General features: G+C 43.8%; 1 protein-coding gene, 18 non-coding genes and 8 pseudogenes across 21 annotated transcripts in view; all 27 read right to left on the reverse strand.

Moving 5' to 3' along the window:
* Positions 1-63: 63 nt before the first annotated feature.
* Positions 64-182, reverse strand: LOC143949576 (5S ribosomal RNA). Its single transcript, XR_013265500.1, has one exon. It is a non-coding gene; the product is annotated as a 5S ribosomal RNA (ribosomal RNA).
* A 109-nt stretch (positions 183-291) lies between these two features.
* On the reverse strand, positions 292-410 carry LOC143950302 (5S ribosomal RNA). Its single transcript, XR_013265716.1, has one exon. It is a non-coding gene; the product is annotated as a 5S ribosomal RNA (ribosomal RNA).
* A 109-nt stretch (positions 411-519) lies between these two features.
* Positions 520-633, reverse strand: LOC143946868 (5S ribosomal RNA; annotated as a pseudogene).
* Positions 634-742: 109 nt separating this feature from the next.
* Positions 743-861, reverse strand: LOC143954906 (5S ribosomal RNA; annotated as a pseudogene).
* A 109-nt stretch (positions 862-970) lies between these two features.
* Positions 971-1,089, reverse strand: LOC143953458 (5S ribosomal RNA). The gene has a single exon (XR_013268539.1). It is a non-coding gene; the product is annotated as a 5S ribosomal RNA (ribosomal RNA).
* Positions 1,090-1,198: 109 nt separating this feature from the next.
* LOC143944962 (5S ribosomal RNA) lies at positions 1,199-1,317 on the reverse strand. The gene has a single exon (XR_013265075.1). It is a non-coding gene; the product is annotated as a 5S ribosomal RNA (ribosomal RNA).
* A 109-nt stretch (positions 1,318-1,426) lies between these two features.
* On the reverse strand, positions 1,427-1,545 carry LOC143952901 (5S ribosomal RNA). The gene has a single exon (XR_013268033.1). It is a non-coding gene; the product is annotated as a 5S ribosomal RNA (ribosomal RNA).
* Positions 1,546-1,654: 109 nt separating this feature from the next.
* Positions 1,655-1,773, reverse strand: LOC143945257 (5S ribosomal RNA; annotated as a pseudogene).
* Positions 1,774-1,882: 109 nt separating this feature from the next.
* On the reverse strand, positions 1,883-2,001 carry LOC143954804 (5S ribosomal RNA; annotated as a pseudogene).
* Positions 2,002-2,110: 109 nt separating this feature from the next.
* On the reverse strand, positions 2,111-2,229 carry LOC143951201 (5S ribosomal RNA). The gene has a single exon (XR_013266495.1). It is a non-coding gene; the product is annotated as a 5S ribosomal RNA (ribosomal RNA).
* A 109-nt stretch (positions 2,230-2,338) lies between these two features.
* On the reverse strand, positions 2,339-2,447 carry LOC143949200 (5S ribosomal RNA; annotated as a pseudogene).
* Positions 2,448-2,556: 109 nt separating this feature from the next.
* On the reverse strand, positions 2,557-2,675 carry LOC143952295 (5S ribosomal RNA). The gene has a single exon (XR_013267486.1). It is a non-coding gene; the product is annotated as a 5S ribosomal RNA (ribosomal RNA).
* A 109-nt stretch (positions 2,676-2,784) lies between these two features.
* Positions 2,785-2,903, reverse strand: LOC143953379 (5S ribosomal RNA). Its single transcript, XR_013268467.1, has one exon. It is a non-coding gene; the product is annotated as a 5S ribosomal RNA (ribosomal RNA).
* A 109-nt stretch (positions 2,904-3,012) lies between these two features.
* On the reverse strand, positions 3,013-3,131 carry LOC143951544 (5S ribosomal RNA). The gene has a single exon (XR_013266806.1). It is a non-coding gene; the product is annotated as a 5S ribosomal RNA (ribosomal RNA).
* Positions 3,132-3,242: 111 nt separating this feature from the next.
* LOC143952945 (5S ribosomal RNA) lies at positions 3,243-3,361 on the reverse strand. The gene has a single exon (XR_013268073.1). It is a non-coding gene; the product is annotated as a 5S ribosomal RNA (ribosomal RNA).
* Positions 3,362-3,470: 109 nt separating this feature from the next.
* LOC143952913 (5S ribosomal RNA) lies at positions 3,471-3,589 on the reverse strand. Its single transcript, XR_013268044.1, has one exon. It is a non-coding gene; the product is annotated as a 5S ribosomal RNA (ribosomal RNA).
* A 109-nt stretch (positions 3,590-3,698) lies between these two features.
* LOC143943845 (5S ribosomal RNA) lies at positions 3,699-3,817 on the reverse strand (annotated as a pseudogene).
* A 109-nt stretch (positions 3,818-3,926) lies between these two features.
* Positions 3,927-4,045, reverse strand: LOC143952244 (5S ribosomal RNA). The gene has a single exon (XR_013267440.1). It is a non-coding gene; the product is annotated as a 5S ribosomal RNA (ribosomal RNA).
* Positions 4,046-4,154: 109 nt separating this feature from the next.
* On the reverse strand, positions 4,155-4,273 carry LOC143944975 (5S ribosomal RNA). The gene has a single exon (XR_013265076.1). It is a non-coding gene; the product is annotated as a 5S ribosomal RNA (ribosomal RNA).
* A 109-nt stretch (positions 4,274-4,382) lies between these two features.
* Positions 4,383-4,501, reverse strand: LOC143950581 (5S ribosomal RNA). The gene has a single exon (XR_013265935.1). It is a non-coding gene; the product is annotated as a 5S ribosomal RNA (ribosomal RNA).
* Positions 4,502-4,610: 109 nt separating this feature from the next.
* LOC143948062 (5S ribosomal RNA) lies at positions 4,611-4,719 on the reverse strand (annotated as a pseudogene).
* A 109-nt stretch (positions 4,720-4,828) lies between these two features.
* On the reverse strand, positions 4,829-4,947 carry LOC143952119 (5S ribosomal RNA). Its single transcript, XR_013267327.1, has one exon. It is a non-coding gene; the product is annotated as a 5S ribosomal RNA (ribosomal RNA).
* Positions 4,948-5,273: 326 nt separating this feature from the next.
* On the reverse strand, positions 5,274-5,392 carry LOC143944310 (5S ribosomal RNA; annotated as a pseudogene).
* A 109-nt stretch (positions 5,393-5,501) lies between these two features.
* LOC143952034 (5S ribosomal RNA) lies at positions 5,502-5,620 on the reverse strand. Its single transcript, XR_013267250.1, has one exon. It is a non-coding gene; the product is annotated as a 5S ribosomal RNA (ribosomal RNA).
* A 109-nt stretch (positions 5,621-5,729) lies between these two features.
* LOC143952142 (5S ribosomal RNA) lies at positions 5,730-5,848 on the reverse strand. The gene has a single exon (XR_013267348.1). It is a non-coding gene; the product is annotated as a 5S ribosomal RNA (ribosomal RNA).
* Positions 5,849-5,957: 109 nt separating this feature from the next.
* LOC143954613 (5S ribosomal RNA) lies at positions 5,958-6,076 on the reverse strand. The gene has a single exon (XR_013269588.1). It is a non-coding gene; the product is annotated as a 5S ribosomal RNA (ribosomal RNA).
* Positions 6,077-8,652: 2,576 nt separating this feature from the next.
* The window catches only part of LOC143943380 (ankyrin repeat and protein kinase domain-containing protein 1-like), a 44,936-nt gene continuing 27,223 nt past the window's right edge, over positions 8,653-26,365 (reverse strand). For all 3 annotated transcript variants that reach the window (XM_077465110.1, XM_077465109.1, XM_077465111.1), the window contains exons 7-10: positions 19,593-19,650; positions 18,451-18,512; positions 15,561-15,624; positions 8,653-12,887 (exon numbers count right to left, since the gene is read on the reverse strand). In XM_077465110.1, the coding sequence (XP_077321236.1) occupies positions 12,634-12,887; positions 15,561-15,624; positions 18,451-18,512; positions 19,593-19,650 (438 nt within the window). In that variant the 3' untranslated portion in view covers positions 8,653-12,633. The remainder of the gene's footprint in view (positions 12,888-15,560; positions 15,625-18,450; positions 18,513-19,592; positions 19,651-26,365) is intronic.

Below are 26,365 nucleotides of genomic sequence, written 5' to 3' on the forward strand. Positions count from 1 at the left end.
CACCTCGGGCAATCGAGAGGAAAAATACAGCAGGTCGCCAAAGCCAACAACATAATGAAAAAAAGCCTACGGCACCTGGTATTCCCAGGCGGTCTCCCATCCAGGTACTAACCAGGCCCGACCCTGCTTAGCATCCGAGATCAGACGAGATCGAGCGCACTCAGGGTGATGTGGCCGTAGGCAATTTTGCACCCTACTTACAACTCTCTTGACAAAAGCGGAGGTGGTCACCTCGGGCAATCAAGAGGAAAAATACAGCAGGTCGCCAAAGCCAACAACATAATGGAAAAAAGCCTACGGCACCTGGAATTCCCAGGCGGTCTCCCATCCAGGTACTAACCAGGCCCGACCCTGCTTAGCATCCGAGATCAGACGAGATCGAGCGCACTCAGGGTGATGTGGCCGTAGGCATTCTTGCACCCTACTTACAACTCTCTTGACAAAAGCCAAGGTGGTCACCTCGGGCAATCGAGAGGAAAAATACAGCAGGTCGCAAAAGCAAACAACATAATGGAAAAAAGCCTACGGCACCTGGTATTCCCAGGCGGTCTCCCATCCAGGTACTAACCAGGCCCGACCCTGCTTAGCATCCGAGATGAGATCGAGCGCACTCAGGGTGATGTGGCCGTAGGCGATATTGCACCCTACTTACAACTCTCTTGACAAAAGCCAAGGTGGTTACCTCGGGCAATCGAGAGGAAAAATACAGCAGGTCGCCAAAGCCAACAACATAATGGAAAAAAGCCTACGGCACCTGGTATTCCCAGGCGGTCTCCCATCCAGGTACTAACCAGGCCCAACCCTGCTTAGCATCCGAGATCAGACGAGAGCGAGCGCATTCAGGGTCATGTGGCCGTAGGCGATCTTGCTCCCTTCTTACAACTCTCTTGACAAAAGCCAAGGTGGTCACCTCGGGCAATCGAGAGGAAAAATACAGCAGGTCGCCAAAGCCAACAACATAATGGAAAAAAGCCTACGGCACCTGGTATTCCCAGGCGGTCTCCCATCCAGGTACTAACCAGGCCCGACCCTGCTTAGCATCCGAGATCAGACGAGATTGAGCGCACTCAGGGTGATGTGGCCGTAGGCAATCTTGCACCCTACTTACAACTCTCTTGACAAAAGCGGAGGTGGTCACCTCGGGCAATCAAGAGGAAAAATACAGCAGGTCGCCAAAGCCAACAACATAATGGAAAAAAGCCTACGGCACCTGGTATTCCCAGGCGGTCTCCCATCCAGGTACTAACCAGGCCCGACCCTGCTTAGCATCCGAGATCAGATGAGATCGAGCGCACTCAGGGTGATGTGGCCGTAGGCGATATTGCACCCTACTTACAACTCTCTTGACAAAAGCCAAGGTGGTCACCTCGGGCAATTGAGAGGAAAAATACAACAGGTCGCCAAAGCCAACAACATAATGGAAAAAAGCCTACGGCACCTGGTATTCCCAGGCGGTCTCCCATCCAGGTACTAACCAGGCCCGACCCTGCTTAGCATCCGAGATCAGACGAGATCGAGCGCATTCAGGGTGATGTGGCCGTAGGCGATCTTGCACCCTACTTACAACTCTCTTGACAAAAGCCAAGGTGGTCACCTCGGGCAATTGAGAGGAAAAATACAACAGGTCGCCAAAGCCAACAACATAATGGAAAAAAGCCTACGGCACCTGGTATTCCCAGGCGGTCTCCCATCCAGGTACTAACCAGGCCCGAATCTGCTTAGCATCCGAGATCAGATGAGATCAAGCACATTCAGGGTGATGTGGCCATAGGCGATCTTGCACCCTACTTACAACTCTCTTGACAAAAGCCAATTTGGTCACCTCGGGCAATCGAAAGAAAAAATACAGCAGGTCGCCAAAGCCAACAACATAATGGAAAAAAGTCTACGGCACCTGGTATTCCCAGGCGGTTTCCCATCCAGGTACTAACCAGGCCCGACCCTGCTTAGCATCCGAGATCAGACGAGATCGAGCGCATTCAGGGTGATGTGGCTGTAGGCGATCTTGCACCCTACTTACAACTCTCTTGACAAAAGCCAAGGTGGTCACCTCGGACAATCGAGAGGAAAAATACAGCAGGTCGCCAAAGCCAACAACATAATGGAAGAAAGCCTACGGCACCTGGTATTCCCAGGCGGTCTCCCATCCAGGTACTAACCAGGCACGACCCTGCTTAGCATCCGAGATCAGATGAGATCGAGCGCCCTCAGGGTGATGTGGCCGTAGGCGATATTGCACCCTACTTACAACTCTCTTGACAAAAGCCAAGGTGGTCACCTCGGGCAATCGAGAGGAAAAATACAGCAGGTCGCCAAAGCCAACAACATAATGGAAAAAAGCCTACGGCACCTTGTATTCCCAGGCGGTCTCCCATCCAGGTACTAACCAGGCCCGACCCTGCTTAGCATCCGAGATCAAGGGCATTCAGGGTGATGTAGCCGTAGGCGATCTTGCACCCTACTTACAACTCTCTTGACAAAAGCCAAGGTGGTCACCTCGGGCAATTGAGAGGAAAAATACAACAGGTCGCCAAAGCCAACAACATAATGGAAAAAAGCCTACGGCACCTGGTATTCCCAGACGGTCTCCCATCCAGGTACTAACCAGGCCCGACCCTGCTTAACATCCGAGATCAGACGAGATCGAGCGCATTCAGGGTGATGTGGCCTTAGGCGAACTTGCACCCTACTTACAACTCTCTTGACAAAAGCCAAGGTGGTCACCTCGGGCAATCGAGAGGAAAAATACAGCAGGTCGCCAAAGCCAACAATATAATGGAAAAAAGCCTACGGCACCTGGTATTCCCAGGCGGTCTCCCATCCAGGTACTAACCAGGCCCGACCCTGCTTAGCATCCGAGATCAGACGAGATTGAGCACATTCAGGGTGATGTGGCCGTAGGCGATCTTGCACCCTACTTACAACTCTCTTGACAAAAGCCAAGGTGGTCACCTCGGGCAATCGAGAGGAAAAATACAACAGGTCACCAAAGCCAACAACATAATGGAAAAAAGCCTACGGCACCTGGTATTCCCAGGCGGTCTCCCATCCAGGTACTAACCAGGCCCGACCCTGCTTAGCATCCGAGATCAGACGAGATCGAGCGCATTCAGGGTGATGTGTCCGTAGGCGATCTTGCACCCTACTTACAACTCTCTTGACAAAAGCCAAGGTGGTCACCTCGGGCAATCGAGAGGAAAAATACAGCAGGTCGCCAAAGCCACTAAAACATAATGGAAAAAAGTCTACGGCACCTGGTATTCCCAGGCGGTCTCCCATCCAGGTACTAACCAGGCCCGACCCTGCTTAGCATCCGAGATCAGACGAGATCGAGCGCTTTCAGGGTGATGTGGCTGTAGGCGATCTTGCACCCTACTTACAACTCTCTTGACAAAAGCCAAGGTGGTCACCTCGGGCAATCGAGAGGAAAAATACAGCAGGTCGCCAAAGCCAACAACATAATGGAAGAAAGCCTACGGCACCTGGTATTCCCAGGCGGTCTCCCATCCAGGTACTAACCAGGCCCGACCCTGCTTAGCATCCGAGATCAGACGAGATCGAGCGCATTCAGGGTGATGTGGCCGTAGGCGATCTTGCACCCTACTTACAACTCTCTTGACAAAAGCCAAGGTGGTCACCTCGGGCAATTGAGAGGAAAAATACAACAGGTCGCCAAAGCCAACAACATAATGGAAAAAAGCCTACGGCACCTGGTATTCCCAGGCGGTCTCCCATCCAGGTACTAACCAGGCCCAACCCTGCTTAGCATCCGAGATAAGACGAGATCTAGCGCATTCAGGGTGATGTGGCCGTAGGCGATCTTGCACCCTTCTTACAACTCTCTTGACAAAAGCCAAGGTGGTCACCTCGGGCAATCGAGAGGAAAAATACAGCAGGTCGCCAAAGCCAACAACATAATGGAAAAAAGCCTACGGCACCTGGTATTCCCAGGCGGTCTCCCATCCAGGTACTAACCAGGCCCGACCCTGCTTAGCATCCGAGATCAGACGAGAGCGAGCGCATTCAGGGTGATGTGGCCGTAGGCGATCTTGCACCCTTCTTACAACTCTCTTGACAAAAGCCAAGGTGGTCACCTCGGGCAATCGAGAGGAAAAATACAGCAGGTCGCCAAAGCCAACAACATAATGGAAAAAAGCCTACGGCACCTGGTATTCCCAGGCGGTCTCCCATCCAGGTACTAACCAGGCCCGACCCTGCTTAGCATCCGAGATCAGATGAGATCGAGCGCACTCAGGGTGATGTGGCCGTAGGCGATATTGCACCCTACTTACAACTCTCTTGACAAAAGCCAAGGTGGTCACCTCGGGCAATTGAGAGGAAAAATACAACAGGTCGCCAAAGCCAACAACATAATGGAAAAAAGCCTACGGCACCTGGTATTCCCAGGCGGTCTCCCATCCAGGTACTAACCAGGCCCGACCCTGCTTAGCATCCGAGATCAGACGAGATCGAGCGTACTCAGGGTGATGTGGCCGTAGGCGATATTGCACCCTACTTACAACTCTCTTGACAAAAGCCAAGGTGGTCACCTCGGGCAATCGAGAGGAAAAATACAGCAGGTCGCCAAAGCCAACAACATAATGGAAAAAAGCCTACGGCACCTGGTATTCCCAGGCGGTCTCCCATCCAGGTACTAACCAGGCCCGACCCTGCTTAGCATCCGAGATCAAGGGCATTCAGGGTGATGTAGCCGTAGGCGATCTTGCACCCTACTTACAACTCTCTTGACAAAAGCCAAGGTGGTCACCTCGGGCAATTGAGAGGAAAAATACAACAGGTCGCCAAAGCCAACAACATAATGGAAAAAAGCCTACGGCACCTGGTATTCCCAGGCGGTCTCCCATCCAGGTACTAACCAGGCCCGACCCTGCTTAGCATCCGAGATCAGACGAGATCGAGCGCATTCAGGGTGATGTGGCCTTAGGCGATCTTGCACCCTACTTACAACTCTCTTGACAAAAGCCAAGGTGGTCACCTCAGGCAATCGAGAGGAAAAATACAGCAGGTCGCCAAAGCCAACAATATAATGGAAAAAAGCCTACGGCACCTGGTATTCCCAGGCGGTCTCCCATCCAGGCCCGACCCTGCTTAGCATCCGAGATCAGACGAGATTGAGCACATTCAGGGTGATGTGGCCGTAGGCGATCTTGCACCCTACTTACAACTCTCTTGACAAAAGCCAAGGTGGTCACCTCGGGCAATCGAGAGGAAAAATACAGCAGGTCGCCAAAGCCAACAACATAATGGAAAAAAGCTTACGGCACCTGGTATTCCTAGGCGGTCTCCCATCCAGGTACTAACCAGGCCCGACCCTGCTTAGCATTCGAAATCAGACGAAATCGAGCGCATTCAGGGTGATGTGGCCGTAGGCAATCTTGCACCCTACTTACAACTCTCTTGACAAAAGCCAAGGTGGTCACCTCGGGCAATCGAGAGGAAAAATACAGCAGGTCGCCAAAGCCAACAACATAATGGAAAAAAGCCTACGGCACCTGGTATTCCCAGGCGGTCTCCCATCCAGGTACTAACCAGGCCCGACCCTGCTTAGCATCCGAGATCAGACGAGATCGAGTGCATTCAGGGTGATGTGGCCGTAGGCGATCTTGCATCCTACTTACAACTCTCTTGACAAAAGCCAAAGTGGTCACCTCGGGCAATCGAGAGGAAAAATACAGCTGGTCGCCAAAGCCAACAACGTAATGGAAAAAAGCCTACGGCACCTGGTATTCCCAGGCGGTCTCCCATCCAGGTACTAACCAGGCCCGACCCCGCTTAGCATCCGAGATCAGACGAGATCGAGCGCATTCAGGGTGATGTGCCCGTAGGCGATCCTGCACCCTACTTACAACTCTCTTGACAAAAGCCAAGGTGGTCACCTCGGGCAATCGAGAGGAAAAATACAGCAGGTCGCCAAAGCCAACAACATAATGGAAAAAAGCCTACGGCACCTGGTATTCCCAGGCAGTCTCCCATCCAGGTACTAACCAGGCCCGACCCTGCTTAGCATCCGAGATCAGACGAGATCGAGCGCATTCAGGGTGATGTGGCTGTAAGCGATCTTGCACCCTACTTACAACTCTCTTGACAAAAGCCAAGGTATGTCTTTTGCAGACTCTAACGGGTTATAAACCCTTACAACCAACTTTGCCCTACAGGTAAGCCTAGATTAAGGCTTACCTGTAGGTCCAAGAAATATCTCCTAAACCTACACGGTTTAGGAGATATTTTCCGAAAGACAGGCACCGCTGTCTATGGCGATATGCCACGAGTGGAGGCTCCCGTGCGCATACGCGGGAGTGACGTCATCGCGGCTTCGCCGGATGACAGCGGCGGAGCAACGAGACCCACCGAGAAGATGGACGCTCCGGACTACAGGGGACAGTGGTGACTTCGCTGGCTCCTGTGTCAGGTAAGTGACACATAATGGAATACTATGCAATGCATAGTAGTCCATTATGCTTTACCTTTGCAGGGAATCAAAGAGGAAGTAAACCCATCAGGGTTTTCTTTCTTCTTTAAAATACAAGGGGTGTTCAAGTCAACATTTATATAGTAAAAGAATAAATGTCAAGGAGTGGAAACTGCATTTAATTTTCAACATACTCCCCTGCTACATTTATACACTCATCCCAGCGTTTAACTAATGCCTGGAAAGCATCAGCACAGAAAGATTTGTCAGTTTGTCTGAACCATCCTAGGACAGCTTGCCTCACTTTGTCATCAGTGCTGAAATGCTGACCACCGAGGAACTCTTTTAGGGGTCCAAACAGGTGGAAATCACTTGGAGTGGGATCCGGGCTGTAAGGGAGATGTGACAATAGCTCCCAGACAAAGTGCACCGCTTATGAGTAACAGGACACACTTGCCACTTACTACTACTACTACTACTACTACTACTACATGTAGTACTGCCACGCTAGCATCCCTTTTTATACCTCTAAAATTAAAAGTCCTGGTTTGACTTGAACGCCCCTCGTAGTTGAAAAAACATTAAAAAAAAGCTTTAAAAAAAAAGTAGAAAAAAAATTAAAATAGATAAAATACATGACTTGCACCAGTTTAAGCTCTGGGTCACTAGACATGTGTACTACCAAAAAATGTGTTTGTTTTCATTCATTTTTGTTTTTCGTGTCATTCTTTATGATCGAAATTCCTTATTTCAAATAAATTTGTAACTTTGGAAAAATTCTAATTCATTATGTTTCATTCATTCAATGCGGTAAATTCGCAAATCCGAAATAATAAATAACTAATAATAACTATTAGATTATAGGTATTGGAATTTCCTTTCAAATTTGGCTGTTTATGAATGTAAATAATACAAATTTAGTTACAAATTATTCAAAATAACCAAATACCTCATCTAAATGAATGGAACGTAACAAATGAATAATGATACATAATAATAATAAAACGTTTTTATTATTATTATTATTAATTAGTTATGTTCCATTTGTTTAGCTGCAGCATTAGTTATTTCGGATAATTGGTAACTTCGGATAAATTCGTATTCGTTACATTCACTTCAACAGCCAAATTTGATAGGAAATTCCAATACTTATAAAATTTTGTAGTTAGCAATAGTTATTATTATGAGTTAGTCAGTCATTATTTTGGATTTTCAAATTTTCGTTCTTATTTTCGTTCTTGAATTTTAAGGATTTTCATTTTTATATTTTCGAATTTATGGATTTACTAATTTTTGAATTTTCAGGAAAAATTTGTTAAATGGGTTTTCGTTAAATTGAATATTTCCAAATTTGTCAAAATTTGTTGAAAAACTAAATTTGGAATGTAACGAATTGCACATGTCTACTGGTCACTCCAAGGGGTGGGAAACACACAAATCTCCAAGTGTGTATGTGGAGACAACCTGTCTACCCGCAGAATAAAGGTGGTTTGGGGTTCCCAACCCAAGCCCTCTGTAGGGTTTTCAGGTAGGTATAAGGAATCGATAAGTACATGAGCAGTCTGCAAAATAAAAACGGTTGGTGGGCTGTTTGGGCGCCTCTGCTGATCAAATCACTGAGGTTTTTTTTTCACATACTCCTCTTGTACATTCGGATAACCAATATCCAGTCTTTATCTGGTGTGAACCAGACCTACAATAGGTAACCAACACATTTATTGCTCCCAAAAACACCCCATTCATTGGGGCTTGCTATAGGAAACAATGCATACAGTCCAGTGCATTTTCGTTCTGCATCAAAAACACATGCACAGTGTTTTCCCTGTATGCCAATGCCCTAGTTTACACCAGTACAGTCAACAAAAATGCTGCATTTATCTATATGGAATGCTTCTGGAACGTGGCAAAACACACCAGAACGCATGCCCTATTGAGATTAAAGAAAAGAAAAAAAAAGGAAGAAGGAAAAAAAAAACACACTACAATGCAACAAAAGCGCACATGCAGAAATTGGGGTGTGAACCTGCCCTTATTGTCTCCTTGATCCTTTCTGGAATAAAATTGTATCTGAACTATTGAACAGTGGTGCTGCTTTTCAATTATTTTTCTTAATGGCACATCTAAGGGTATCTATATTAGCAACTGTGTACTGTGAAGGCTCGTCTAACTGGATATAACCTGAATGAATGGTTCAGGTAGACTTTTAAATAATAGGCGTATACTTTAAAATAGACTATGTATTGTGATGGTTTACCTACAAAAATCCATCCATTTGATATCGGAGGTATAGTTGTAGGGTTGTACAATTATTATTATTATACAGGATTTATATACAGTGCCTTGCGAAAGCATTCGGCCCCCTTGAACTTTTCAACCTTTTGCCACATTTCAGGCTTCAAACAAAGATATAACATTTTTATTTTTTGTGAAGAATCACCAACAAGTGGGACACCATTATGAAGTGTAACGAAATCTATTGCATTTTTTAAACTGTTTTAACTAATAAAAAAAATGAAAAGTGGGGCGTGCAAAATTATTCGGCCCCCTTGCATTAATACTTTGTAGAGCCCCCTTTTGCTGCGATTACAGCTGCAAGTGGCTTGGGGTATGTCTCTATCAGTTTTGCACATCGAGAGACTGAAATTCTTGCCCATTCTTCCTTGCAAAACAGCTCGAGCTCAGTGAGGTTGGATGGAGAGCGTTTGTGAACAGCAGTTTTCAGCTCTTTCCACAGATTCTCGATTGGATTCAGGTCTGGACTTTGACTTGGCCATTCTAACACCTGGATACGTTTATTTGTGAACCATTCCTTTGTAGATTTTGCTGTATGTTTGGGATCATTGTCTTGGAAGATAAATCTCCGTCCCAGTTTCAGGTCTTTTGCAGACTCCAACAAGTTTTCATCCAGAATGGTCCTGTTTTTGGCTGCATCCATCTTCCCCTCAATTTTAACCATCTTCCCTGTCCCTGCTGAAGAAAAGCAGGCCCAAACCATGATGCTGCCACCACCATGTTTGACAGTGGGGATGGTGTGTTGAGGGTGATGAGCGGTGTTGCTTTTACGCCAAACATATCGTTTTGCATTGTGGGCAAAAAGTTCGATTTTGGTTTCATCTGACCAGAGCACCTTCTTCCACATGTTTGGTGTGTCTCCCAGGTGGCTTGTGGCAAACTTTAGACAAGACTTTTTATGGATATCTTTGAGAAATGGCTTTCTTCTTGCCACTCTTCCATAAAGGTCAGATTTGTGCAGTGTACGACTGATTGTTGTCCTATGGACAGACTCTCCCACCTCAGCTGTAGTTCTCTGCAGTTCATCCAGAGTGATCATGGGCCTCTTGGTTGCATCTCTGATCAGTCTTCTCCTTGTCTGAGCTGAAAGTTTAGAGGGAAGGCCAGGTCTTGGTAGATTTGCAGTGGTCTGATGCTCCTTCCATTTCAAAATGATTGCTTGTACAGTGCTCCTTGGGATGTTTAAAGCTTGGGAAATCTTTTTGTATCCAAATCCGGCTTTAAACTTCTCCACAACAGTACTATGGACCTGCCTGGTGTGTTCCTTGGTCTTCATGATGCTCTCTGCACTTTCAACAGAACCCTGAGACTATCACAGAGCAGGTGCATTTATACAGAGACTTGATTAAACACAGGTGGATTCTGACAACATTGGATCATTCAGAGATCCTCGCTGAACTTCTGGAGTGAGCTTGCTGCACTGAAAGTAAAGGGGCCGAATAATTTTGCACGCACCACTTTTCAGTTTTTTATTTGCTAAAAAAAGTTTAAAATATCCAATAGATTTCGTTACACTTCACAATTGTGTCCCACTTGTTGGCGATTCTTCACAAAAAAAATTAAAATTTTATATCTTTATGTTTGAAGCCTGAAATGTGGCAAAAGGTTGAAAAGTTCAAGGGGGCCGAATACTTTCGCAAGGCACTATAGCACCAACAGTTTGCGCAGTTATTTACAACATGAGGGTAGACAGTACACGTACAATACAAATCAATATAGGAGTGATCAGAGGGCCCTGCTTGTTAGAGCTTACAATCTAGAAGGGAGGGATTATATAAACGGCCAAGTGACCTTTTCCTGTACACCACAGAGCCAGCAGTAAACAGATCAAAATCAGAACAAAATGTGTGGGACCAGTGGGGCTACATTTTCTCAAATATTATTACTGTTCCTAATTTTTACCGACAGTCTACTGACTGGAATGGTACCAGTCAATTGGAGAAAAGCCAATGTAGCACCAATATTTAAAAAGGGCCAAAAATACATCCCTGGGAATTACAGACCAGTTAGCCTAACATCAATAGTATGTAAACTCTTGGAGGGGGAAATAAGGGATTATATACAAGGTTTTAGTAATGAGAACGGTATCATTAGCAGTAATCAGCATGGATTCATGAAGAATCGTACTTGCCAAACCAATCTACTAACCTTCTATGAGGAGGTGAGTTGCCAGCTAGACAAAGGAGGGCCCCTAGACATGGTGTTCCTGGATTTTGCAAAAGCATTTGACACAGTTCCCCATAAACGTTTACTGTACAAAATAAGGTCCGTTGGCATGGACCATAGGGTGAGTACATGGATTGAAAATTGGCTACAAGGGCGAGTTCAGAGGGTGGTGATAAATGGGGAGTACTTGGAATGGTCAGGGGTGGGTAGGGGGGTCCCCCAGGGTTCTGTGCTGGGACCAATCCTATTTAATTTGTTCATAAACGACCTGGGAGGATGGGGTAAACAGTTCAATCTCTGTATTTGCGGACGATACTAAGCTAAGCAGGGCAATAACTTCTCCACAGGATGTGGAAACCTTGCAAAAAGATCTGAACAAATTAATGGGGTGGGCAACTACATGGCAAATGAGGTTCAATGTAGAAAAATTTAAAATAATGCATTTGGGTGGAAAAAATAGGAATGCAATCTATACACTGGGGGGAGAACTTCTGGGGGAGTCTAGGATGTGTAAGGACCTGGGGGTCCTAGTAGGTGATAGGCTCAGCAATGGCATGCAATGCCAAGCTGCTGCTAACAAAGCAAACAGAATATTGGCATGCATTAAAAAGGGGATCAAATCCAGGAGATAAAACGATAATTCTCCTGCTCTACAAGACTCTAGTCCGGCTGCACCTGGAATATGCTGTCCAGTTCTGGGCACCAGTCCTCAGGAAGGATGTACTGGAAATGCAGCGAGTACAAAGAAGGGCAACAAAGCTGATAAAGGGTCTGGATGATATTAGTTATGAGGAAAGGTTGCGAGTACTAAACTTATTCTCTCTGCAGAATAAGGGGTTATGATTTCAATATACAAATACCTGGTACTGGTGAATCCACAATAGGGGTAAAACTTTTTCTTAAAAGGGAGTTTAACAAGACTCGTGGCCACTCATTAAAATTAAAAGAAAAGAGGTTTAACCTTAAACTTAAACTTAAACTACGTAGAGGGTTCTTTAATGTAAGGCGGTGGTCTCAGCGAGGGGCATTGATCGTTTCAAGAAACTATTAGATGAGCACCTGAACGACTGCAACATACAGGGATATACAATGTAATACTGACATATAATCACACACATAGGTTGGACTTGATGGACTTGTGTCTTTTCTCAACCTCACCTACTATGTAACTATTATTATTATACACGTTTTATATAGCGTCAACAGTTTGTGCAGCGCTTAACAAAATACCAGAGGGCCCTGCTCATTCATTAGAGCTTACAATCTAAATAGGAAGGGTCATTTGATACTAATGGTAATAGCTGTGGGAGGAAGTAAAACAGTGTTAGTTAAAATCAGGATAAGCTTCTTTAAGGAGAAGGGTTTTCAGGGATCGTCTAAAGATGGATAGATTAGCGGACAGATTGGGGAAGGGAGTTCCAAAGGATGGGAGTATCTCTGGAGAAATCCTGGAGATGAGCATGGGAGGAGATGACAAGGGAGCTAGCGAGCAGAAGGTCTTGGGAGGACCGTAGAGAGCGCCTTGGTTGGTATTTTGGGATTAGGTTAGTGATGTAACTAGGGGCAGAGCTATGGATGGCTTTGTAAATTATTGTTAGTACTTTGAATTTTATTTGTTGAGCGAGTAGAAGCCAGTGGAGGGATTAGCAGGGATGGAGGACACTGAATGGTTGGTAAGGTGGATCAGTCTTTTTTTGGAAATATTGTTTGGAATACTTTTGAGCGATCCCATGTAACCATCACAGCTAGATCTCCAGTTTTTTCATCAATGAAGGATGGTGACGGTTCATTATCTGCACTAATGTCATACAGCTCCTCTGTCCTTGTTTCATTATATCAAGTAGGGTCTTTCTGATTTGGTCCTGCACCATGCTATTGCCTTTTACTATGGAGTCCACTTGCTCCTCTGTAAAAATGTCTTGTGTAAAGAGGTCATCCAAAATATAATTCCAAGCAGGTTTTTCTTGAATGATTTTAGAAAAATTATTTTTTAAAAACTCTGTAAAGAAGAAATAAAACAACTAAGAATGTGTTATGAGTTACATAATATTCAGGAATTATAAATTATAAATGCTAAAATAAGTAGAACATCAAGCAAACATTGCATCACTACGGTTTAGGTTGCGGTCCCTTTAAGAGGGTTTATAGTACTGATGTGCAGCTTTCCCTGGATTATTAAGTCATCATATGGGACCCAGAGTTCAGAGGTTCAGAGAGATTTTGGGTGAGAAAGGGCCTCCAACCCTGGCTATGGGTACTTTTCAGTATGGGTATGGGTCCCGAAAGAGTTGGTCCGCTGCAAGAGAGGGTTGTAATGGGCAGACAGGCTTGTGAAGAAGAGCAGTTTGCTGTTCACTGCTGAGTTCCGGTGGTCTTTTCAGTGAACCCTTAAGCAGACATGGACTTTGCTACCTTCTGCTAATAACTTTTTTTTGCATTATAAGCAGTAAGCAGAATCTCAATTTTTCAGATGTACGGCCGGGTTTTTGGAGCGGTAGCTGAGCCTACCCTGGCAGCCCACCCGAACTGTCCCAATATAGCTGGACAGGGCTGTACAAATGCTTTGTTTTGCAGCGGCTTCATTTTTAACTCATGGTAAAACTGTCAAATCCACCATTGAGGTTAATGGGCCCTTCCGCATAATGCATGCAATTGCATGCTAGTGCAGCATTACAAAGTTAAATCAGGCATCAAATGCCCTCTAAAAAGAAATCTGAATGCAGAACACCCTTCAGAAGGCACCACACTACCTACTTATTTGGATGCAGCTGCTGCTGTACAGTCAACAATTTTCCACCTGGCGCCTTTAATTTTTTTTTCAGTTTAAGGAGGTGGAGCAGGAAGGAGCTGATTGGGCCACCCAGTAAGCAAATGTTGGCCTGTACACCAGGAACTGGACAATATTTGCTCAATGTGCGGCCAGCTTTAGAGACTAGGCCATGCCCCCTTTTTATTGCCCTCTACAATGGGAATACCTCAGTGGCAAAACTGGATCACTTATAACTAGTGGATCACAAAGAATAATAAAAGGTAATAAACAGAAACTTTACAGTATCTTCTTTCAAATGGGAATTTGAAATGCACCTGTGCTTTGCTCGTGCACAGCAAAACAGGTTTACCTAAAGAGTCCCCTTTTTAGTAGCTCAGTGCAGCCATTATGGTGCTGAGGTTCTGCCAGAGCCCATCTGCACATGTGCAGAAGATTTCATGTGCATGTGCAAATAAGGCAAAGTTTTGAGCCTTCCAAAATAGCTGTCTATGTGTATGCCACGCGTCTGCAAAGGTGCTGGGTAAACCTACATGTACGCAGATGTGCCGCAGGGCTCATTGGAACCTGAAGCCTTGGGGCACATCTGTGCATGCGCAGAATCTGGGAAGGGAGGTTGGGGTAACACAAGCATCTTTCTCTACCTAAGTGAGAAATTCACAAATGCTGCAGTACAAAAAATACAAAAAGGAAAAATAATATCAAAATGTGAAAGAGGGCTGGGGGGGAAGTAGGGCAACATGGCCCTCAGGTTCCTCCCCCCCCCCCCTACCCCTGGAGGAGTCTCTCTTCAGGAGAGCTCTCCTAAATTAGTATTTAAGGATGGCTTTGGCTGTCTAAGCCCTTGTACACACCGTCTGACATCCCGATGGAAAACATACGAGCGGACCGCGTTGTCGGATAATCCGACCATGTGTGGGCTCCATTGGACTGTTTCCGTCGGAATAGCCGAACGACAAAGTTTTAGAGCTGGGCTAAAAAAATTTCCGACAACATGATCCGATCGGACTTTGTCCAATCGTTTGTAGAGAATTCCGATCGGACAAAGTGCCACGCATGCTCAGATCAAATTCCTAGACCAAAGCTATTGGCTACTAGCCTGAACGTAGTGCCGTCATAACGAAATAACGCCATCACGTTCTGAATGATCGGATTTTCCGACAACTTTGTCCATGCAACACCAGTTGCGGACAAAATCTGTCGGACAAAATCTTGGCTGTCAGAATGTCTAACCGTGTGTACGGGGGCTTAGAAGATGTCTGCCAGGCCTTCTGGCTAGGCAGACCATGTAAACCTATGTCCCCATCAGGAGCCTTGCGCCCCAGGGATCAGTTTAGATGTCCTACTCCTTTGGGGGTGGACTAAAAGCACAATCGTAAGTGCCTTTTTTAGTTTGTTCACATGCATATTTTTTGTTCACTTAGGGGTTTTTTCGTTCTAGGTTTTGCACCACCGTGGACAAGAATTAAAATAAATAAATAAATAAATAAATAATGAGCAAAAAACATGTGCAAGTCCATTTTAACAGCACTCCCACCAGCTGCGTATATTTATCTTCCTTTTGCTCCCCTACTTTTCCACCAGGATTGAAAAGAGGAAGCTCTATGTAAAATCCTAATTATAACATAGACCTTTCAGAGGACCCTCCTCTGACACAGTATAAAATTGGGTCAATTTCAAAGTTCCAACTCTATTAATGGAAAGGCAGAAAAAAGGGGAAAAAAAAGGTCACCATACTTTTAAGTACAGGATCATTTTTCATATTATGGGCACTAAACAGAGTGCTGGAGAAACAAAGAGAAGTTATGCATGTGAAATGCGTAGGATTCACTTTTTTCTATTTTTTTTTTGTGGCTGTCTATATAAAACACAAAGCAAAACAGATGCCAAAAAAGAAAAACTTACTTTTAGGGTCCTCAATGAAAATGTCTTCACTGAAAGTGTTAGTGCCAGCAGTTTTATTATCTTCCTGCAAAGAGAAAAATACTTTAATACTTTTAAATGACCTTGGCCACATATCAATCAGAAGCATGACATTACTGTATGCTCTAAAGACACACAAGATCTCCCCTTGAAGCAGTCTTTCTCAACCTTTTTATCCAGAAGGAACCCTTGAAATATTTTTCAGGGCTCAGGGAACCCCTGCTTAACCACTTCCCACCCGGCCAATGCATATATACGGCCAGGTGACCAATTGACACCACTGATCTTTTTGGCTATCTGAATAATTCTTCCCAATGACCAAAAGTGTAAGGAGCATTCTTCCCATTGACTATCGCACTATATAGTTGTAGATGTCATTTTAGCAGGGATTTCCTGAGACCGGAAAGTTATTTCCAGGGTTCCTTTGTATTGAAAAGGTTGGGAAAGGTTGAGAAAGGCTGCTCTGGAATATTTGAGACAAGTACTTACTGACATTTCTAACCGTGCTGAAGACTCCTCCAACACAGATCATAGCATAGGAGGTGGATTCAGCACTGAAAGAAAAAAAAAATTAAACACTCATATTCCCAAAGACAAACCCAATATCTCATCATTTAGAAAGAATATGCGATACGTTGGAAAACAATGACAAATGACAATCAGCAATAGGAATGCTCTTTAATTTTTCCTTTGTCATTAACAGATATATACATGATTAAGTAGGGGTGAGCTCAGGCGTGTTCGGACACATGTCCGAATCTCCCCTGAGCTATCCAGCTGGGAAGTTGGGAAAGCAAAAAGCCAGATATTTTCTGATACAAGAATGTTTATGATTGGCTGTTGGCTTTGATAGCTTCCCTGAGCTCATCCCTGATTGCAAGCAATGCTCAGACTGGTGTCACATGACTTGCCAATATAAGGCTAAGCATGGGGAAGTTAATCCATGCCAAATGGATATAGCATGTTAAATCACAGGTCCTCCCACCAGTAGAAGCCATATATAGATATTTCACTCTTGCAGATAGTTTCTACATTACAGGAGTGCGTCACCATCACTTGGCTTCATAAAAGATCACAGTGGGAAGAACAGATGGAAATTGTAGAAGCCAAAAGGTGACCCAGCCTATTTGTGTTTTGGGTGGGTATATTCTTTCAAAAGGACAACCATTAATATTTTTTCTTTTTTAATGAACTTTATATGCGTATAGGACTGACAAGTTAGTATCTCTCCATAACAGTATGGATGATCAATAATTTGAAAGAGCTATGGCACACGATCACATGAGCATTAAGATGGCATACCCTTGAAGAGATGGACTGCACAGTAAGGAAAAGTGTCAATGTAAGCAACTCCTACTCCTACTGTCAAAGTTTGGCAGAGATATTCCATTTCACAGAGGAAACAAATCAATAATTAAGATTACTGTTTATTAAGTAAGGTCATGGGGGACATTTATTACGTGAATAAGTGCTATATACAGCAAAGTTAATCCACACCTTGGCCTGCTTTCTAGACATGTGCAGACTGAAATATTTTGTTTCGGCATTTCGTTTTCATCCGAAAAATTAATTTATTTAGTTGCTCCCGAAATTCGTTTTTATTTTGTTTTTCGTTAAAATTGCATTCGTCCGAAAATTCAAATGAATTAGGTCCAATCTGTCATTGAAGGCAGAGAAGAAGCGGATCGGAGGAAGAAGAAGATGGAGGAAGAAGATGAAGAAACCGAAGGATGAAGAAAGGAAGAAGACCAGAAGAAAGTAGATGAAAGAAGACTTTAATAAAGGACTTGTCAAAGACCGTCTCCTGTCATTTTTAATACTTTTGTCACTTTTTTGGTGAAATGGTAGGGGTACTTTTGTACCCCCTTACCATTTTACACATGGGTGGAGGGCGGGATTTGGGGTTCCCATTGTTAAAGGGGGCTTCCAGATTCTGATAAGCCTCCCCGTCCGCAGACCCCCACAACCACTGGCCAGGGTTGTGGGAATGAGGCCCTTGTCCTCATCAACATGGGGACAAGGTGCTTTGGGTGGGACCCAAAAGCATCCTCCCAATGTTGAGGGCATGTGGCCTAGTACGGTTCAGGGGGGGGGTCGCTCTCACGCCCCCCTTTTCCTGTGGCCTGCCAGGTTGCGTGGTCGGATAAGGGTCTGGTATGTATTTTGAGGGGGACCACCCACGCCATTTTTTTTTTGGTGCAGGGTTCCCCTTAAAATCCATGCCAGACCTGAAGGGCTTGGTATGGATTTTGAGGGGGGACCCATGCCTTTTTTTTTTTACTTTAAAGTCGTGTTGTAAGTCGCGCTGTGATTTACACTCAAGTCGTGTCCAAGTTGCCTCCCAAAGTCACGCTGGAAGTCGTGTTGCCCCTGTGTGAATGGACTGTTACGATACAAGTTCATTAGACACAGATTGTTATTGTCAGAGTAACGTCGAATCTCCTATCTGTATCGAACTGTGTCAAAACGAAAATAAAGCATTTATTTATGTCAGATCTTTAGTTTTTTTGGATTCTGTGCTTTCGTTATCGTTTGTCAAAAATACCTGAAATTCGGACGAAAACTAATGCACATGTCTACTGCTTTTTAAGGACCATTCATAAAATGTACGCAGTGGTGTGGAGCTTATGGTATCTCACAGTGTTCTCCATTGCAGCAGGAATAACTCCATGATTGGAGGGGAAGCCAGTCACATGACTGACAGGTCACATGACTGGGATTTTTTTTTCTTCTCTTCCTCCATTCATGTCAGGCGCAACAGAGAAAAAGTAATGCAAATATAACAAACAAAGCTCAGTAAAATCTATGGCCACTGAATCAAAATTAATAAAAGTTTCTACGTACTGCTAGACCTTAGAAATGCTCCACTTACTTTGCCTGAACTTTCATGATTGAGCTGCCTTATGAAATTATTTATCTTGGAAGAATCAAGTTCTACAAATAAACAGAGGTTACACTGAGTTACCCACTAATACGTGGCAAAAATAGAATAAAAGATGTTTAAGAAATTGAACTATACATATTACAAAACTGAAACAGACTACTTCAACCGGATCTGATGGTGAACTCCATGCCCTTGAGCACATGAAGGCTTAGAGCAGTGATCTCCAAACTGCGGCCCTTGAGGCATCATTCCTGTCACTGAGTACCAGAAAAACGATATATACAATATAGCAGGCCATAAAAAATAAAAAAAGGGAAATATATCAGGCCTTACAACAATGGACACCTAGGCTTATGGACCAGACAGAAACATAAAAGCCCAAGTGAATTTGTTACTAAATAAGTTACTAATAAGTTACTAAAATAATCCCAAGTGCATAAAAACAAAAATGTGTGCAAAGTCTTATGCCGCGTACACACGATTGAACTTTCCGGCAGACTTGGTCGGGGGCGGACAATCCACTGGACTTTGCAGCGGAGGTCCGTCGGAATTTCTGAAAGAGCGGACTTGCACACACACAAACGGACTTTCCGGCGGACTAGGTCTGACGGACTTCCCGTCTGACTTTTGGCAGAGGTTCGACGGACTTTCAAAATAAACAGACTTGCCCACACACGGACTAAAGTCCATACATTTTGAATGTGACTCCAGGTACGACGGGACTAGAGAAGGAAGTCAATCTCGCCGCTTTCATCATCAAGATTGACATATTGCGAGCCCTATCACCTGGTATGGATTTTAAGGGTAACCCCCTCCGCCGAAAAAACTGCGTGGGGGTCCCCCCAAAATCCATACCAGACCCTTATCCCGATTGTGTGTATGCGGCATTACAGTTTGTTTTCTTTAGAAAGCAGTCACAACAACAAAGGACATGTCTGTAGGGAACCAGTAGTCTCTCTGCAGAGGTCCAACAAGCTAAGAAACAAGAAATAGATACATCTACTCAGCAAGGCTCATGCTCCCCGCAGATTGGAGCTCCAGCTCAAATTGACCGGCTAACAATTCAGGGCTAGAGCTGCAAATTTCTTAGTGTATGGCACTCTTACTAAAATAAAATCACACTCCCTTACCTGAATCACCACTTTGAGCGCGGATAGCACCATCAGGAGTATCTGCAATCTGATTATTCTGTAAGAAACAGATTAATTACAAAACAAAAGGCAACCAAGTTTCCACCACAAAATAACTAAGTAGTAATGAAAGACCACCCCATGCCACTCCTCCAAATCAATGAGGCTCCCGCCGTAGTCAAAAAAACAGCATCCAAAAAGATAATACCTTCCAAGATAACACAAAATTACCAAATCCTGAGATCCTTCAAGCCAATGATCTACAGTCAGTTAGTCTATAAGTTTTTATTAGTGTCTCTATTGGGAAGACAGTGTTCTAGGTTAGTTCTATACAGAAACCTTCACTGTGGTATCTGTGGGTGTCAGGTCAGTGGTGGCACCACCATAGACATCAAAGTAGAGAAAGGCCAAGTGTCCAAATGTGTGATCAAGCACTTTTACTCCATCAAAAATTGAGAAAGCAATGTCTAGTGTGCCCTAGAAACAACATGTTGGTTTCTTCTGTCTGATAGATTAAAAAGAGCCCGACTACACATTTTGGAGTGCTGTTCTTTTTCTACATTGAAGTGAATTGGGAATACTTCTCTTAAAGTAGAACTAAAGGCAACATTTTTTTTTAGTTTTGGATAGAGTGGAGAGGGCTTTGAGTATCGGTTTTTATGTGTATGTGTCGAGAGATTCACCTTCTGTATTTGCCTTGATTACCATTATACTTGAAAGTGAAACTAAAAGAAAATCCCAAAATGTAGGTTGTCCCCAGAAAAGTAATAGAGAGGAAATTTTCAAATGGGGACACTAGTTCTGGTGACCTGGGAGTCCCTTGATTTACAGAGATTTCTTCTTGTTTTGTCAATGGGACAGGAAGTAAAGGTAAAACTCCCCAATGGGACACAGATGGCAAAAAATAAACTGACAGGTGACCCTCCCTTACTCTATCCAAAATGGGGAAAAAAAAAAGTTGACCAATAGTTCTACTTTAATAAGCGCAAGTTCCTGCCTCTTCACCCTTGCAGATTCTTTATAGGAATATATATGGAGAAGATACACCGCAGATTGAGGAAATTAGAGATTACTCTTACAGCAATGCCCTGGGTGTCTTTAAGAAATGTCCCAAGCTGGAGACACATCCAACACAAAGGATCCAACTTATCTCTGTTCTTTGCAAAACTGAAAAAAAAAAAAAAAAGAAAAAAAAAAAGGAGGATCTGGTGTTCCACTTCAAGACTTCCTGTCTACAACCATGATTATTCACATGTTCAGATTTTACTTTTGTATTTTAAAACGCCTGATAGACTTTTAAGCTCAATTTAAAGTGAACATAAGTTCACTTTTTCACCAAAAAATTAAAAGATGAACTAACTCCATTTATTCTGCCCACCCCTCCAGGCGCCACTGCACATAACGGCCGTGATTACCTGTGCGGTCTGTACACTGGAAGACACAATCCCAGGTTGAGTATCCATCAGATAAGCACTTGTTGGTCAGACAGTCATGTGATACTTTACTGGAAGACGAAGCCTAAAGTCGTGTACACACGATTGAAAATTCCACCAGCAAAAGTCCGATGAGAGCTTTTGGCTGGAAAATGCGATCATGTGTATGCTCCATCTGATTTTTTCTGGCGGAATTCTAGCCAGAAAAAGATTGCGAGCAGGTTTCATTTGGAAATTCCGGTCGTCTGTACCAATTCCAACACACAAAATTCCTACACATGCTCGGAAACAATTAGACGCATGCTCAAAAGCATTGAACTTCATTTTCTCGGCTTGTTGTAGTGTTGTACGTCTCTGCGTTCTTGGCGGTTGAAAGTTCAGCAAACTTTTGTGTGACCGTGTGTATGCAAGCCAAGCTTAAGCGGAATTCTGTCGGAAAAACCATCCAAGATTTTTTCGACGGAAAATCCTCTCATGTGTACGTGGCATAAGATGTGCTTCTCATTGGCGAGCATGGCCATGTGGCTGTGCTGAACAATGAGCGTTTGCCATTGCAAGCATTATGATAGATACGAAGCCAGAAAAATAGAAGAAGAAACTGCTCTACGGTAAATAAATGCACTCAAGGTGCATAAATAGCTGGGAAAATAGACCTTCTATGAAGACCTATTGGAAGCTGCAACTCTGCTGCATAACATAACTACAGTAAGAGTAAATTGGTAAATAAGAGAGTTGCGCTAAACCAGTGACACAAAACAGTTAAATTGTGTGCAAATAACCAAAAACGCACTGACCATATTCAAGGGACCATATACAGTGCGATTTTGTGTGCCAACAGATATGTGAAAATATTAAACACAAACTCATACATATATGTACTATACAAATCATATAATGAAAAACTATACATGAAAAATCCTCATAGAAATGACATTAGAGGCCAAAATGAGTGGTTATTAGAAATAGTCAAAAAATAAATGTGGTAACACCAATAGCCTGCATCCGTGCAAAACTAAAATTAAAAAAAAAAAAAAAATCTAAAAAGTAAACATATAGAGTTCATCCATAGGTAAATCAAATCTTCAAAATGTGAGCCGTGTTCGATCCACCACCAGTGTGTAAAGATTTACTTACCAGAAGTCTATGACCCCTCGTTACAGAGGGTCACAGAAACCTTGCAATGAAAATGTATCTCTCCTGGACCATCAGACAATCCTGCTGATCTCTTTAATGCACAGCCTCCAAAGCGTAAGTGAAAGTACCCAGCGCTCTTCAATCCATCTCTCATGAACCAAGACTCATCGATATATAACAATGGCATGAAAGAGATAAGAGGCTCCAATAGTGTAAAACCCACAATTTATTTCAAATAAAAACAGCAATTGCACTTATAGCAAGTGAAGATATCAAGAGCCTTAAGTCTGGTGCGCCGGCCAGCCACACACAGACAAACCAGTCCTTCCCGAAACTCCAACCACAAACACGAGGTGACGACAGCGAGTCACTCTGCCCTATTCGTTTCGTAATAGATTACGTCATCCAGGGGCACGGGCGGCGCACTGCGTCACCTCCCTTTATGCGGTCGCTACCTGACCAAGCCTCGCTCTGAGTCGCCAATCGCAGCTTTATCTGCCCAGCCCATGTCGTACTCGCGAAATCTGCTGATATCAACTGGCAGAATTACGTCAGTGCTGGCTACCCTCATATAAAAAAAATATCTAAAACAGCACCACAGCATTATTAGAGGTACTTATTAATGAAAAGGTTTTTTTCTATAATAAAAAGGGAAACATTTTATAGACCGAGAGTCCATCAAGCCTCCAGACCAACCTGGTCACGGTGCAAGAAAGAGATATGGACTCGCGGTACAACCCACACAGCTGATCCACCAGCGGAAGTGGATAAAATGAGATTCAGGGGACACTGCCATACAATGGAGTGTATATCTCCCAATCATAACGTATATACAAAAACCAAAAATGTGCGACACCAAAACGGAACCGCACACACACACACACCAAAGCTCCCAACCACGTAAATGATTAAGGAATCTGACATGCACACACGGCCCCGACCCGACCCCCCGGTCCCCCATACACACCACGACTAGGCCCAAATCAAAATTAATAATCAGCAAAAAATGCAAATCAGATTTAAAATTAATAATTAAAAATTAAAATTAAAATGATACATCCCATTTAGGGGCATGCAACCATATTCACCCATAATAATGGGGATACGTCACACACCTGGGGAACTGAGCATTACAAATAGATACTTCCCAAAATTGCACTGGTTCCCCAGATGCTCCAACCCAATATAGGACTGAAATGTCCCAATGTGTGCCTCATAGCTTGAGATCCATTCACTAATCCGACACCACTTATGTCAGAGAGAGGAATTAAGAAAACAAATAAAATGTGCCACCTAATAACCAATTGAAAGAGGCGCATACTAACTGCAAATTTAATATAAAAATGCCTTATGAAATCCCTATTGAAAGAATTCCATAAAGTACACTAAAAATGAGCAGCATGGCCATGATTTTCATAGATGCATGCTCTTCTATATTGAACACCCCAAGAGCTCAGAGCGGTAGGTCAGGCAGTAAACCGACATTACCATAACGTATAACCACATCAACATGACAGTTACACGCCCCACATCAATCTGACATATATTTGTTAATACAGTTCAAATTCTAATGTATAGCCCCACAGATATCACAACTGTAATAGTATAAAAAATACCCCCACACCCCAAGGGCCGTCTACTCACTCACAATAGAATCAGGACCACATGCACCACCATATGCATTATACATACGACGTGAACGCAATCATGAATTATTAATGAAAGCGTTCACATCAGTATCAACATTAAGGCCAAAAAGTTACATAGGTCTTGAGTCTATGTATCCAGGCCATTTCTAATTTTGAAATTTCTCTAACCAGTGACCCACCTCTCCATTGGGGCCTGTATTTGTCTATACCTATACAATGTATCTGATGGGTCCCTATTATGCATCTGATCATAGTGCCTTGAGACCGGATGTTTATCAAAGCCTCTCCTGATGTTGTTGATGTGTTCATTTAGCCTAACACGGAGGTCCCCCCTACATACTGTAGGCCACAAGGGCACTGTCTGAGTTAGACATCTCCCTCAGAAGAGCATGTGATGAAGGACTCAACTTTGTAAGATTTTGACACTTTCAGGACTTTTAATGTATCGTTTTTCATTATATGATTTGTATAGTACATATATGTATGGGTTTGTGTTTAATATTTTCACATATCTGTTGGCACGCAAAATCCCTTGAATATGGTCAGTGCGTTTTTGGTTATTTGCACACAATTTAACTGTTTTGTGTCACTGGTTCAGCGCAACTCTTTTATCTACCTATTATGATAGATACCCCCTCTGGGGCTGTGTATTGCAGTGTACGATGTATGGACAGCTATATCGGTTGCACAGGTTAGAATGGCTGCTATGTGCAGGGGGATTCGGACTGATGGCCAGAATATTTGAAGTTAGTTCAAAGGGTGAACACAATTAAGTGAACCCATCAGCCATTTTAAAATATCAAAATAAGCACGGCCCCAACAGTCGATCTATCGATCAACTTGTGTACAACCAACCTGTTGGAAAATGTCATCTTGATCAGTGCCACCAGCTATAACCAGCGGTGCTGATGAGTGTATTCTGACAGCAGCAAAATCTCCCTACTGTCAGAATACAAAGGCTCAGCAGGAGGTAATCCAGTGTGTGGATAGGGGAATGGAGTATGGCCAGCCTTAAAGTAACTGTAAAGTTTTTTTCTATTAAAAAAAAAAAAAAAAAAAAACACGTTATACTTACCTGCCCTGTGTAATGGTTTTGCACAGGGCAGCCCAGATCCTCCTCTTCTTTGGTCCATCTTTGGAGCTTCTGGCCCCTCCTTCCTGTCAAATGTGCCCACAGCGAGCAGCTTGCTATGAGGGCATCTGAGCTCGGCTGCACCCCCCTCCTCTCTCTCCTGATTGGGTGACTTTGACAGCAGTTGGAGCCAATAGCACCACTGCTGTGTCTCAGCCAATCAGGATGCACAGTTCCGGATGTCTGGGGCATGAGTGTTCATTGCTAGATAGAGATGGACCTCAGGTATTAGGGGAGCAGCACACACAGATCGCTTTTTATCTTAAAACATTTGTTAATCCAAAAAAAAAAAAAAAAAAGGATCCTGCTCCTTTAAAGCATGTTATATAAACACAGTGCTTGTCCTGTGTCATTTGGCCCCCTGTAACACCTAGAAAACCTGGCTGATCCTGACAGTTTCTCCCCACCCCTCTGTAAACTGACCACAGTGTATCATGGCTGCTGAGCCCTGACTATGTGGTCAGTCTACGTGCCTCTATTATCAGCAACCTGCTATCTGCTCTCCTCTACGATCCTGTGTCCTCATCTCCCCTCCCCTCTCTGTCTGTGACCCCCCCCCCACCCCTGCTGCTTTTATAACACATACCCATATACACCATCAACACTTCCTCCTATTGCAGTGTCCCCCTCTGTGAATGATTTGTACATATAAATGCTGTAAATACGTCATTTAAAAGCCGAGATTACGATCACATGACCAGCCAGCTCCCTCCTCCTCCCCTCCAGACTGACATTGACAGAGGAATCTCAGCCACGCCGCTACATCTCTCAGAGGAGGAAAGGAGAAAGCTGGCTGGTCATGTGATCGTTATCTCGGCAGTGAAATTAGGTATTTGCAGCATTTATTTTTATAAATCACATACAGCGGGGATACTACAATAAGAGGCAGTGCTGATGGTGTATACATGTTAGAGTGGCTTAACAACCACTTTAATGCACAGAATGCATTGAGATAAAAAAAAACCTTCTGCCTTTACAACTACTTTAAGCTCAAAGGGTTGAGTTGTTTGTCAATTTCTAAGGCAGAATGGCCTTATTCTCTTCTAATGAGCAGAGTTCAGTTCCATCTGCACTGAAGAGTTTAATCACACGTTTAGTTCTACAGGGGAGCAAAAAAAGCACTTTTACTTAACCAACCCTCCACTCCGGGCTATGAGACTGGTCCCTACAGCCTCTTCTCCTCTAAGCCCTGGCAGTCACTGATCCTCTGATACCCTCAAATCCAACGCAGAGTGTCAATAGCCTTACAAGGAACAGTCCACTGCTGGAACATATGGGAGCTCCGGCTGCTGCGGGATCAGAGCAGTTGGTAAGTACAATGCCTTTTTCCATAGATGTATTTTCTCTGGAGTTGGGTTTTAAGTTGCCATAAAAACTGAACATGTGGTAACTGTCTACACACAAATATCAAAACATATACTGTGT

The sequence above is a fragment of the Lithobates pipiens genome, unplaced genomic scaffold (assembly GCF_037356315.1).
Source record: "Lithobates pipiens isolate NorthernLeopardFrog02 unplaced genomic scaffold, aLitPip1_a1.2 Scaffold_30, whole genome shotgun sequence".
Classification (NCBI taxonomy): domain Eukaryota; kingdom Metazoa; phylum Chordata; class Amphibia; order Anura; family Ranidae; genus Lithobates; species Lithobates pipiens.